Here is a 14072-nt window from a genome sequence, read left to right as displayed (position 1 = left end):
AGCAAGATGCCCATGGATCCAGAGGAGCTAAAACACCTTGTTCCTTAGAACCACCCACTCCAAAAAGACTGTGAACTACATGCAACCTGGAGCTAACTGTGAATTATCTTTTGCTGGAACCAGTGGAAGAGATGTAAAGACCGAAGATGAAGTTTGCTCCACTAGCAGCACCATCTGGCTTTGGATATGGTACTTGCTCTGTAAAGGGCTTCATTTCTTCACATACATAAGGTTTTGTCCTGGTTAGCTATACTAGAGATTAGGGGTGCATCTACACCATAGAAATAATGCAGTTTGACACCACTTTAACTGCCATGGCTTCATCTTACAAAGCCTTGGAATTTGTAACTTTGTGAGGCACTAGTACTCTTTGGTAGAGAAGGCTAAATTGTAAAACTACAAATCCCAGCATTCCATAGGCTGGAACTACAGCACTTAAAGTGGTGTCAAACTGCATTATTTCTAGTGTAGAAATGTGCCCTAGGACCAATTGATCCCTGTGGGAATTACACTGTAGTACAGCAGTGGGCCTTAACCATACAATGCTATCCATGTATACAGTAACTTGGAAATAACCCTGTATTCATTTAGCAAGCACATCCTAGCAAGTGCCTATACAATTGCAGTTTTAGCTGCATTACCCAGCCAGTATCACAGACAGGCAGGGCTATTCACTTCCAGATTAGGATTGCACTGGGAATAGTTGTGTCCTAATGAGTTTTTCTGTTGGATCTGAGGCTTTAAAATAAACAAGTTCATTTAGTAAAACAGCAATTAATGTTAAGGGGATTATTTCTGCCTAAGGGGCTTTGAGGGATTTTGAAAGATAATCAAAATAATTTGTTTTCTTAAAATAATATCCTTTTAGAAAGTACATTTATGTTTAATAGGTTGAAGACTTGCAATTTGAAGTAAATAATACAATAATATGAAACGTGGGAGACCCAATGCTGCTCTTATGATGGTATAAATAATGCATGATTTCATGATTACATTTTAATGTAATCTCCCATTTTTGAGCTGCTAGTCAGGCTGCCGTGGAATCTCATCTAAGTTTTATACATTATTCCTCCCAAATATTTTTTAATTTCGCAGCCAGAGGTTTTGTGCTTAATTTTTCAAATTAACATTTTGCATGTCTGAATATGGATCAGGAGAAAGCTGGAAAATGAACCCAGTCCAGACTTCACAAGCTACCTGACTGAGAGCAATCTCAGTGAAATTTACTAGACTACAATCATGTACTGGCTTTTACATGGGAATAAACACCACTGAACTCATTGAGACATATATAGGATTGCGGTGGTTTAGAGCTACTCCAGAGTGACTGATTTGTAGATAATCCACCCAGTGATTCTTAAATATAATATAATCCGCCCCGCACACTTAGAACATCCAGGAAGAACCTGTTGGAAATACCATCTTTCAGATATGTCTCCACATCCCAGAAGGCTTTTTCTGTAGTAGCCCTGCGGATCTGGAATAGTCTTCCCAAGGAGCTCCATCTTATGACCCCCCTGGAATCGTTTAAAAAGAGACTTAAAACCTTTCTCTTTTACCAAGCCTTCCCCTCTGTAGAATGAATAGTATTTTCGATGCTATTGATTCCCTGCCTTACCCTGCTGTATGTTGTCCATAGAGTTTGTAGAATTTTATATTGGAGTTTATTTATCCTGTTTTTATGAGATTGTGTAATGGTTTTTAATTAGTTTGTAACCCCGCTTCGATCCTATGAGAGAGGCAGGGAAACACAAATAAAAATTATTATTATTATTATTATTATTATTATTAAATGTGGCTAGACTACAACTCCCATCCCCACTATCACAATAATTTGGAATGGTGGAGATTGTATCCTATGAGCACTTGGGTCAGTCTTGGAAAAATAATTTTTGGGGACCCCCATGATATGAGTTGACAAAATGGCTTAATCCAGACTAGATTGAGAAAATGATCAGTAAACAAAATAATCTTGGAATGGAGACACAGCCTATTCTTGGATGGGAGAAGGTTGTATACCCTCTGAAGGTGAGATGGTGCTCCTAAATCAAACCTTGCTCCTAGAATTTTCTGGTCACAATGAGTGTGCATGCACTCATTTTCTAAATGTAACAGCTCTATCGCTTCCTGGAAAAGTGAAATTTGGCTAGCTATACATGCTTGAGGTCATCTCTAGCGTGCTACAACATACAACATGCAAAATGGTCCATGGAGAGTGCAGCTAGAATAAAATATGGCAGCCAGTAGGTTTTCAAGTGCGTACTTTATTAATTGCACAAAACAGAGCAATGGCCTCATATTCATATCGATGCCTAATTCAAGATCCTAATAATTACAACCTATAAAGTTAAGTGGTCAAGATATTTTCAGTTTTGCCAGGCTGCAAAGGCAGTATATAAATATTTGTATAAACCAGCTAATGAAGCTATATCTCACAGACTAATATTGATTCCACATCCGAGCATGAATAGTAAAGCCACACACACACACACACACACACACACAAAAGTCAGAGCAGTGATTTAACAGGCATAGCCCTAAATCTCATTGTTAGTGCTGATGGGTCTGCTCTAATTAGGGCTAGCCAATAGGAGTACAGCCACAGGATTAGATAAAGACTTGGGGGCTGTGCAGATCTCACCTCTGTCTTCTCTAGATCGGGACTGCAACAACCACATGCCACACCCCCAATCTGGCCTTTCCATAGGACAGAAAGGAGCTGCTAAATGCGGCTCCTTTTTATGCCCTGGAAAGGGTGCCGTAGCTGCCGGTGCTTTATGGGACTCCTTTGGCGCTGTGTCATCTAAATAGTGCCCTGTGGTGTGGTGCATGGCATCATGCTGCCATGGGGGTGGAGTCAGGGTGTGCATTGTGTGGATGCCACAGCCCGACTCTGCTTCCCAAGCTGGCCTTAATGGCTGGTCTGCAGAGCCCCTTGGTTGGATTGGATAAAGACTTGGTTAAACCTAAAGTAGACCCACTGAAATTAACTAATTTTATGATTGATTTCAATGTGTTCCTCCATGTGTAAGGCTGAATCCAACTCCATTATTCTTTCATTTTTCTGCTGTGATAAAACCACTCACGCAAACATGCACACAAAATGCAGGCAGAATAGTTGCCAGCAAGTATTTATAGAGTTTGGCTCCAAAACTAAAACAGCAGTGGCTGAATTCTTTCCAAAGAGAACATTGATTCTCAGTTGTTAGTGTCTGCTACTATTCAGTTAAAATTGCTTCTGGGCTATAGCAAAAAGGAACATTCTTTTTAATAAATGCAATAATACTTCAGGACAATGTCTTGTCAAACAGTACTGTGTTTTCTGTGGTTTGGAACAAAGCCAAGGCAAAATTTAGATTCCTTTGGTTTTCATAAAGGGGCTCTACAACAAACAAAACTAACTATAAAAGCAGCTTGACAATACAACAATTGTGTGGAGTTCAGCAAGCCTATAAAATATTACATTTGACAAAATTAATGCTGCTGAAAGTACATGCTGCCAGCAGCTCAGATAATTACAAGGGAAGGCAGTTCGTAATGAATTCTTTTACACAGAATTCAGATTTCGGACTGAATGTTGCCCATTATTACAGTTCAAAGGCAACTATCTCTGGAATTGTTCTTTTAATGTTTGCTTGATGGTTTTGGTTGTTCTTTTCTTGTCGGCACACAATTGTTGTCTTGATCATTGCGATAAAAAGAGCTACATTGCAGCTTTGTAGTGAATCCAGTTGGCTTGGTAATGTGTTCTTTGAAGAATTCCAAAGTAGGGGAACAAAGGTGAAGGAAATAGAAGGCCTAGAGCTGTTTGTTCAGGGCTGTGGGAATCTCACACAACTCAATGAAACCAAGACACTCTCCATTACAGCCACATTCATACATGATTCCATGCCCTTTTGTGTCTTCCAAACCAGATTTTGCTACATGCTTTAAAGGATATAGCTTCTTTTGTAAACTCTCCCAGTGAGATCTTCAGTACTCAATAATTCTCTTCAGGTTATATCCCTTGAGAAACTAATTCAAAGTCACAATTGTCACCCTAATAACAATGCCGCTATAACAAGGGCTTTGACTATTGAAAAGACTAAAACTAGTTTCTGTTTGGCTTAAAAACTGTAATTGATTAATTGGCATGATTGCTCTAATAAAGCTTAGTAATACATTAAAAATCTGGTTTCAGATGTCTCAGAGGGCTGATTACAAGTCCTCCAGCTGTAGAATCTGGCAAGCATAGAACCAAACTATATATTAGCTTGGGAATATTATCTTTTTGGACTACAATTTCCAGAATGCCACAATCAACAGGAAAGATTTTTTAAATAAATAAACAAACAAATGACAACTCTAAGAATCTCCCTGCTAATTAAATCACTAGCCACGCTGGCTGGAAAATTCTGAGAAGTGGATTCCAAAAAGCAACTTTTTCAAGGTGTGATGAACAGTCTATTGTTGAGCCTCCATTTACTTTTCTCCCTCTCCTTTTAAAAATCTTTGTCATTTCATTCATAATGGGCAGGTCAACACTTCATCATTTGGATGGGAAGGCAAAGCCTTTTCTGGTCCAAAATCAACTCAAGAGAATTTTATTCCCAGGGTTCAGGAGAAGCGGGAATCAAAGGGAGAACGCAATTCATTAAGTTTCAGAAAATCATTTCCCCACTCCTACCCTGCATGTGTGTGTGTGTCTTCAAGTTACCTGAATTTCATAGGATTTTCTTCAGCAAGGAATACTCAGTAGTGGTTTTTCCAATTCCTTCCTCTGAAATATGTTCTGTTGTTGTTGTTGTTGATGATGCATGCCTTCAAGTCATTCCTAACTTATGGCAATCTTAGGACAAAACTATCATGGAGTTTTCTTAGCAAGATTTATTCAGAGGGGGTTTGTCTGTATGAGAGTATGAATTGCCCACCTAGTATTTGTTGGTGGTCTCTCATCCAAGTATTAACCAGGACTGGCTTTTCCTAGCTTCCAAAACTAGACAGGATCTGGTACTTTTAAGGTATTTAAGCAGTCACTCTCCCTTTGTGTCCCAAATTACTTAGTTTTAGCACAAATTAAGTACGCCATGCAGGTTTCTGTCTGGCCTGTCTGAAGGTCCAAGAACTGAACCTGGATCTTCTGCATGCAAAATGTGTGCTCTTCCATTGACCTGAAGACTAACAGAATGCTAAATAAGGTGATCTGTATGGCAAATAGCTCTCATTAATTCCAGATTACTGATTATCACCACCATCTGAGCTTGTTTTTTGCTCTTGGTGTATAAAATATGAGAACCAGTTCAAACTAAAACATAGAGGAGTTTAAAAAAATAAATAAAGGATGACTTACTGAATCTAGTAGAAGTTCTGCACAGTAACACCCTTTGTTATTATAATGCTTCCTTTGATCAGTACATTCATTTATCTGTGCCCTCCTCCCACTTTTTGGCACTATTAGGTCATGACAAGAATTATACGCAAGACCCAACACATTCAAATTTTACAGAACCTTATAAATAGTGTGCCATTAAATGTTATTAACTTTGCTGGAAACTTGCCATGAATAAAGTGTGTTAGCAGTTTTATTTTGTTGCTTGATGTGTGCGGTGCAGTTGATTAACTGCTAAGATAACTAATCATACCATTTAAAGTGTAAGCCAATAGTGCCTAGAGGGAATCTGGGAAATGTGGGGCGTCAATACTTAATTTAGAGGGTGGGGTGCATGAAAAGTATTGCTCTGTTATTTTATTTATTACAGATCTTAAATTTAAATGCCTGTCTTTATTTACAAGCATCAACAGCCATTCAAAATAGCTTACCATCAGAGCTTGGAAAAATAGTCCTGCAAAGTAACTTTTCCAAGATCTGATGGTCATCTGTTTTGGATGGCAGTTGATTAAAGAAAGGCTGATGCTCATGCTGGCTAGGGGATTCTGGGAGTGGGAATCCTACATTTTCCGAACTTGATTTAATGATTACTTTGCTTGAACACTTGGTAATGTGCTGGTGTCAGACATACAAAATTAGCAGGGCTGACAACAGGAGCCTGCACTGTGGGCTACTGTTCAGTATAGCTCATTGTCGGCATCTGTCTTTCACTCCTTTTAAAAACAAAAAGCATTATTGGCTGGCTAGATTTAGCCACCATTTACATATCTCCCATCATTTCACAGATGAAAACTGGGACATGTGTCCAAGCAACATCAGAGTGTGGTGAAGAAGGCAAAAGTTATTAACGAGACAGAATATACAAGCTAGGAGAAGCTGCAGTGGTTTGCTTTTGCCTAGGCCTACTGGGAATGGCAAGAATCTACCTCCTCCTCTCCCCTTTAAACGATTTAATTGAGTGCATACTACGTTTACACCTTGAACTCAGTTTACAGCAATTCAAGTATGCTGAGTTCAAAGGGAGGAAAGTGGGAGCAGGAGAGAGAAACTAAAAACAGTAGAAAAGTAGCATGATAGAGGATTAATTGGGATAGACCCTGCCAAATAGGGATGCTGAAGGGTATGCATTTAAATTCCCTGCATTGCCCAATGTAGCGCCACTGTTAGCCACTCTGATAAATTTAAATGGTGATGCCTCTGCCTGCCACTCCCATCTCCATCCCCAAATATGCTCACCAGTGACCACTGTTGGAAGATAGACTTACCAAGACATATGACCCCCAAGCCCATCTAACGGGTTAGAGTCACTTCCCCCAGTAAGCTATACTTTTCTGTTCTTGAAGCAGGAGTTTGAAATATAACTCTGGGAAACCTTCCAACTGTTCTTTGTCATAATTCTACAAGCTGTAGCCTAAGAAAGTAACTTCTGTCCCCAGATTTTCTGGAACATCAACTGGAGAAAAAACAAAAATATTAAAACAATAGTTTGGGATGGGAGGAAGTATATCTGAGGAACAGCATCACTATGCAGGACAGTGGTTAAACACTTTATCTTACTCATCAGTTCTGCATTCCATCTGCTCATTCCATCTCAATTTTAGGCTGGATTGTCCCTGCAGAAATAATGTAGTTTGACACTATTTTAACTGCTAGGCTCAATGCTATGTAATCCTGGGATTTGTAGTTTGCTAGGACAGCAGAACTCTCTGACACAGAAGGCTAATTATCTCACAAAACTACAAATCCTAGAATACCATAGCATTGAGCCATGGCAGATAAAGTGGTGTCAAACTGCATTATTTCTGCAGTACAGGCACATCCTTAGACCCTGTATGAATGGGCCAGGATACTCTGGGGGCAGCCTGGAGCATCTTGGCCTGGCAGATGTCTGCCCTTCTCTGTTCCCCAGCCCACTGTTCTTGCATTATGGCAGCTGTCTGCATGGGTATGCTGCTGGGCCATTTGGCACATTTACCAGTGCCATGGGACACTTGCATTCTTCACTGTCCAGATTCACAACCACATACAGAAACTGGAAATACAATAATATGGACAGTCCTGACATTGATATTCAATTATATATCTTTACACTTGAGGAGAGGTACACATGTAATTGGTTATGTATTGTTGACATATAGAAGGTCTAAATGTACAGATCAAGTGAAGCATGTATTCTGTTTTGCACAAGTCAGGCCTAATTTCCTTCATTACTCATACATTTGTCTTCTATCACTGTGATGATGTGAGCTAAGCATGCCTGACTGTTTCGAGGGAGGTAAGTTCTGTGAAATGGTGTAGCTGACATGCTCAGTTCACTTGTTAACATCATCTGCTTGGTTGAGAGAGCAGTACCACCCAAAATCATATATTAGCCAGGGCTCATAAGGCAAACAGAATGTATGCAGCAAATACTTACATAAGGAAGTTTTGCAGTCGCAGTGAAACCATGCATCAACCTATACCAGCAAATCCAGAGACTTGCACCTGAATCCTGTTGGTCCCAATCAGTGTAATCAATGGGATTTCCCTTTGTATCTAATCACATTTAACAACTGATTCACTTAATCTTTCCTTCTCTGGTTGGACTACCAACAGGATACAGTCCACAATGTGTATATGTGAGATTGGAACAAAGGTGCACAATCCAATCCAATGTCTACCCAGAAAATAAATAAATAAATAAATAAATAAAAGCCCCAGTGTGACTTATCACTGGGTAAATGTTTTCAGGACTCCAGCCAAGTAGAAGAATTTCTGTTGACACCCAATGAATCTAATGATCCCTGGGAGAGCCGCCCTGGTACCATAGCACTGTAGACTTAATATAATTATAATGTATATGATGACAATGTTTTTGGTATTATTGTTTGTTTAATAGTTGATATGTTTTACATTCATTTGAACACCTAACACACTCCTACTGAACCATTTATTGTTGTACTGTTAAAGTTATACTGTACTTTTCTTGAAATCTTAATCATATATTTTCATGGCTGGGTCCAAACCATTTTTCTTCCTATGCTGGAGGAGCAAAGAATGTTTCCACACTCAAGTCAAGAGATACAGTATCTAACGGTGTAAATCACTTTGGCAGGGGAAGTGGAATATCCCATGGACCCCTGGCAGCAATGAAGTAAGGATGGCCCTTTACAGACCGGCCTGAAAGGCCAGCATGGGGACAGAATCGGGGCATAGCATCCTCACGACGCACACCTGACTCACCCTCCCTGCGTGGCATCATGGTACACCTCTGGTACTGCATCCAGATGATGCAGCATCAAAGGAGTGCCATATAGCCACATCGCTGTGGGCATGATGCCCTTTTGAGGATGGCAAAAGGAGCTCCTTTTTGTGCCCTTGGAAGACCATGTCAGGGCCACGGCATGAGGTTGCCACTGCCCTGATCTGGCTAGGAAAGGGGCAATTGCAGGCTGCCCCTTCAGGGCACTCTGTCGAGCCCCTAACTCACCATTTGCTGTCCTTTCCTGATGGCCACAATCCATTGTCGGAAGCAATGGACTGCCTCACCCTGCCTAATAGTAGTGATGGTTCTTGCTGTTGTGTTAGCACTGTGTTTAAATTGACTATATTTTGTGAATTGCTTTGAGCACAGTGTATTTGGAGGGAAATCTGGGGTATAAAAATATGATTAGGATTACAGCTGTGAGAAAGGCAATGCATACTTGAGGAAAATAAATGCATGTACATATGAGTGCACATAAATATCTGGATCAGGATGATACTCTTCAGAGTACTGCTATTGCATGACATTGGAGATTATCGCACTGCGTTCTGAGAACGTTCCGTATCATCACGTGATGAGAACGTTCCTGGAACGGATATTACCGCATTAGCAATCAAAACATGATCACAACGTGATCAGAACGGCAGTTTACCGCACTGTGATTCCTTTTTCTTGAAACCGTTCTCAGAACGGTTTGCTATAGCGCATGCGTATTAGATCTTGTGGGCGGTGTACCAATGACGTTGCCACTCGGTGGTTGTTTTGACCCGGAAGTCGTCCGGTGACTTCCTTGTGGGGTGTAAAGATGGCGTCGGAGAAAGCATTTTTTGATCTTGTGAGCATGGTAGAGAAAGAAGAAGAGCGAAGAAGGAGAAGAATGAGTCGCATTGCCAAATCGCTTGTCCTCATTTCGCGCCGGAGGGCTGCTCTGAGTAAGATTGCAGTTATGGCTGCCAGCGGCAATCTAGATATATCCAGTTGTCTGGCATGGATGGCGACCTGGCCTCGCATCCCACGTTGGTGGCAGCAACCCCGGGAGCGGACCAACTGGTGGAGTGACGAAGTCCTCCAGCGATGGGATAACGACATGTGGATTTCTAACTTCCGCATGTCTAAAGAAACCCTTTTTGATCTGGCTAGCATCTTGAGACCAGAGCTGGAGCGTGGGGACTCTGTATTCCGGAGTCCCATCCCGGTGGAGAAGAGAGTGGCCCTAACTATTTGGTGGCTCTCAAGCCCTCTGATGTATAGGAAGGTGGCTTCCCGTTTTGAGGTTGGAACATCCACAGCTGCAGAAATCGCTATCGAGGTGTGCCTTGCTATGGAGAAGCTACTGCTGAGGAAAACTATCCAGCTTGGAAACTACCACACTGTATGTATCAATATTACTTTTAAACCTAAGACTTCTGGGTGCAAATGCATTAATGCATATCTAAAGATATATAGATTTTGCTTATGTAATACCATTAAGATATGTTTACATCCTGCCTTTTTCTTGTGTGGGAAAAAAAGAAAGGCTTTCAATTACCTTTGCAATTATGGGGGTGGGTTAATGGTCCTGGGCTTGGGGCATGGATTTAAAAGGTGCATCTCTGCTGCTGGCTTCTCTCTTATCCAGCTGTGCTGTGGGGGTGGTCCTAGGCTTGGAGCATGCACTTCGGAGGTGCATCTCTGCTGCTGGCCTCTCTCTTATCCAGCTGTGCTGGGGGGGTGGTCCTAGGCTTGGGGCATGCACTTCGGAGGTGCACTCTGCTGCTGGCCTCTCTCTTATCCAGCTGTGCTGTTGTGGTTTGCAATTCTGAAAAGATGTATCTTGATATGTTTGTAAGAGTTGATATGTGAACAAGTAACATCTGGATTCTCCTTCAGTGTGTTCTAGGTATATAAACCATAATAATTTCTATCGTCCTTTTTATGCTTTTGTCTCTTTGATCCCAGTTTCATATACCAATAATAATAATAATAATAATAATAATAATAATGCATTATCTGATATGAAATATGTTAACCCCCTTTTTTTGATATCCCAAATTTATTATACCTTTGCCTTTTTTCAGATTATGGATGGATTTCAGAGACTTGGATTCCCACACTGCATAGGAGCTATTGATGGCACTCATATTTCTGTTTGCCCACCGCTGGGACGCAGAGAGGAATACATCAACCGCAAGCAGGGATTTTCAATTGTTCTGCAAGCAACTACAGATCACAGTGGGAGGTTCATTGACATAGAAGTAGGGAATTGTGGGAGATCTCATGACAGCCACATATTTACAAATTCTGCTATCTGTCAAGTGATGGATGAAGGCTGTTTTGTGCCCGGAAATCCCACCCTGCATGTCCACGATGTAGCCATTCCACCACTGATTATAGGGGATGGTGCCTACCCAATCAGGAAATGGCTCATGACACCATATCGTGGAGAATTAACACCTGACAAACTTGCTTATAACACTGCCCATTGTAAGGCAAGGTGCGTGGTGGAGAGATCTTGAAATCTAGGTGGGGTTGTCTTTCTGGTAGACTAACTGTGAAAGAGGAAAATTTTATCTCTGTGGTTACAGCATGTGCCATCCTGCACAATATTTGTGAGACGAGGGGAGAAGTCCTTGATCCCGATGTTGAACCACCTGCGAAAATTGTCCTCCCAGCTTTTGCGAATAACATCAGAGGACACTCTACAAATCACAAAAAAGAGGGTCAAACTGTTAGATCTGCAGTAACTGGCATTATTTTGGGTCGGTAACACCAGAAACTGACATTATTTGATGTTTCATAGCATCACCTCAGTTATGGCAACAGCATTGATCTGATCAAAATGTTTTTTCTTGGTTTACCTTTGTATCAATCTATTAATGTCGATATACATGTGTTTGTCAACGTGTCATGTACAACATGTGAATAACTTTACCAGACGGCAATGTTGAATCACGGTTGTTTAGATTCTTTTTTCTTTTAACTTTTTTTTTCCAATCAGGTTCTGCTAGTGGTGTATATATTATTGTGGGGTATAAATACCCGACTGTTATAGATTAGTTTCATTGTTTACCTAAATTTTGGAAATCTATTTTGTAGTGTTATACAATTGCTATATTGATGTTTCAAATATAATTTTTTGGGAATATAGGAAAACAATGGTGTAAAAATGGATTGTATATATTACATTTCTATTAATACATCATGGTTCCTACCATTGCAATGTTACACTGTGAAGACATTAAGGATAATACCAAACTTGAAAACCAAAAGGAAGGCTGTTCTAGAAACCATTGCTGAATAATATTGCTATTACTGTGGAAATGTTTAGGTATATTAAGGACGGTAGACCAATTTCTGAGAACACAGCTGTATTTTATCAACAATATAACTTAACATTTTAAAACACGATTAAATATCCTTTTTCTTTTGAAAAAAAACCGTCTGGTGGCTTGTTTTCCATTATGTAAAGAAAGCATGCATTTATATAAACTGTATATACATTATGTGAGAACATATCCATATGCACATGGTGACATACAAACGTTTTTCTTAACATGAAAACTAAATTTTAATTTGGTTCAAGGAGAAATGGTTTAAATCCCTCTTTATCGGTCCCAAAGGGCACGTAACAGGGTAAACATAGAATGCTGAAACATATCTGAGGTTTCAAAACAGAACCTTTTCCCTATAAATGTTTCCCTTATGGGGAAAATATTTTTTTTTCTTGATTATCCTCCCAGTACGAGAACTGCATGGTTTATTTTGTTTTAGTACAGGTGTAACTGCGCATTGCAAGGAAGATGTTCCAGCATTGTTCACACATTGCACGGTTCCAATACAGCCTTCATTTTCAAGGGGATCAGTGACTGCAACAACATTCTGAACATCCCTGTTGATGTTCTCTACTGTGTTGTCATCATCTATAATGTCACTAGTAGGAGTGACAGTACAACCATCAGGAGCATAAGCAGGAGGAAGTTCATCAAAGAGTTCAGGGGAATTGTTCCCTTGACGTTGCCCACCAACATACGATGCGGATGGTTGCTCCTGGAAATCTGTAAAGATAGCTGGGCCTGGTGTTGAGGGAGGAATATCACCCGGAGATGCCCTGAATGATGTGTGCATAGTTCCTTGGGCGATAGTATCATGTTGCCCCATTGGAAGTGCACATTCATGATCTACTTTCCTCCGGTACAGTTCAGTCATGGTCTCCATGTACTGCAACATTCTCTGTCTGTCCTGTGCACTTCCCCTTACATCTTCCTTCATAATATTTACAAGTTCTATTTCTGTCCTCCTACAGTCTTTCATGCTGTCGTGTACAATTTCCATGAACCGTTCCTGTGTTCTCCGGGTAAGTTGGGCCTCTCGACTTGCACTCTGCATTATAGTGCGCGCAATATGTTCTCCTCTTCTGGCGCGACGATTCCTGTTCCTGTTTGAACGCAGTCTTGTTCCAGGAGACAGCAATACATTGGGTTGTTCGTCCTCTGGATCGTTACGTACTGAAATTTAATAATTTGTGAAAATAGATTAAGCCCACAGGAAGGAAATTTATTTCTTATGGTAGCATCATGTAAAGGGTTTTAGACAAGGAATTTTCTTAGAAAAGCAGATACTACCTACCATTGCTTGTACCGCTTGTATCATCTGCACGTCTTTCCAAGTCACCCAATTGTTCTCCAGTCGCACCTTCAAAGTGGAGCATAAAACACCAACGTTATTTGTTTTGAACACATATACAGGTTTACTAAATTTATTAAAAGAACAGAGATCCATAAATTGACATAAATTTATATATTACTACCTGGTATTTGCATAGGTCCACTTTCCAAAATTGTGAAAGGTATAGTAATGATTCTGTCATCGAGACAAGTGTCATCAGAATCTGAAAAATTCAAGGGAAAAAAAAGAGTAATGCCTTTGTTATTTTAACAAAATAATGTTGTCACGCACATAGCAGAAATCTTCAGGCATTACAGATGGGCTACTTGCCTTCATCACTGTCTTGTCTGGTAGTTGTTTCCTGGGTGCTTCCTTCGCTTGTGTTAGCCATGGAGGTGGATGCGGTTTCCTCAGTCACATTTGTGGTTTCACCCTCCCTTTCAAAATGAAGACTTCGGGATAACCTATGAGGGGTGATGCTAACATCCCCATGAAAGATTTCCTCTAGTTCCCTATAAAAGGGACATGTAATAGGGTTGCTTCCACTTCTCTGATTATGTTTCACAACCTTTCTATACTCAAATCTCATTTTTTTGGATTTGCTTCTGCATTCCTCTGCAGATCTGACATGGTTTTTCTTTGCCATTTCATCAGATACAACCTTAAATATATCCAAATTTCTGTAATTCTTTTTTAATTTGTTCTGCAATTTTTGTTCTTTCCATATTTCTAATAAGGCCAAAACTTCATTGGCACTCCACACCCTCCCCCTTGCTTGTGTGGAGGCACTGCTTTCGGTCACTGCATGGCTATCCA

The 14072-nt window shown here is 40.4% G+C and overlaps 1 protein-coding gene across 1 annotated transcript; it reads left to right on the top strand.

Moving 5' to 3' along the window:
• Nucleotides 1–9417: 9417 nt before the first annotated feature.
• On the top strand, nucleotides 9418–11107 carry LOC121920643 (protein ALP1-like). The gene is made up of 2 exons (XM_042447777.1): nucleotides 9418–9984; nucleotides 10670–11107. Exons 1-2 carry the CDS (start codon nucleotides 9418–9420, stop codon nucleotides 11105–11107), a joined length of 1005 nt encoding a protein of 334 aa, XP_042303711.1.
• The last annotated feature ends 2965 nt before the right edge of the window (nucleotides 11108–14072 follow it).

The sequence above is a fragment of the Sceloporus undulatus genome, chromosome 2, assembly GCF_019175285.1.
Source record: "Sceloporus undulatus isolate JIND9_A2432 ecotype Alabama chromosome 2, SceUnd_v1.1, whole genome shotgun sequence".
Taxonomy (NCBI): Eukaryota; Metazoa; Chordata; class Lepidosauria; order Squamata; family Phrynosomatidae; genus Sceloporus; species Sceloporus undulatus.
This window is presented reverse-complemented; position numbering and strand designations above follow the sequence as displayed.

Bases quoted from the DNA above. Each gene is read 5' to 3' on its own strand.
- LOC121920643 (XM_042447777.1), top strand. From the start codon at position 9,418: ATGGCGTCGGAGAAAGCATTTTTTGATCTTGTGAGCATGGTAGAGAAA. The intron at 9,985-10,669 runs GTATGTATCAAT...GCCTTTTTTCAG, and splicing joins AGCTTGGAAACTACCACACT to ATTATGGATGGATTTCAGAG.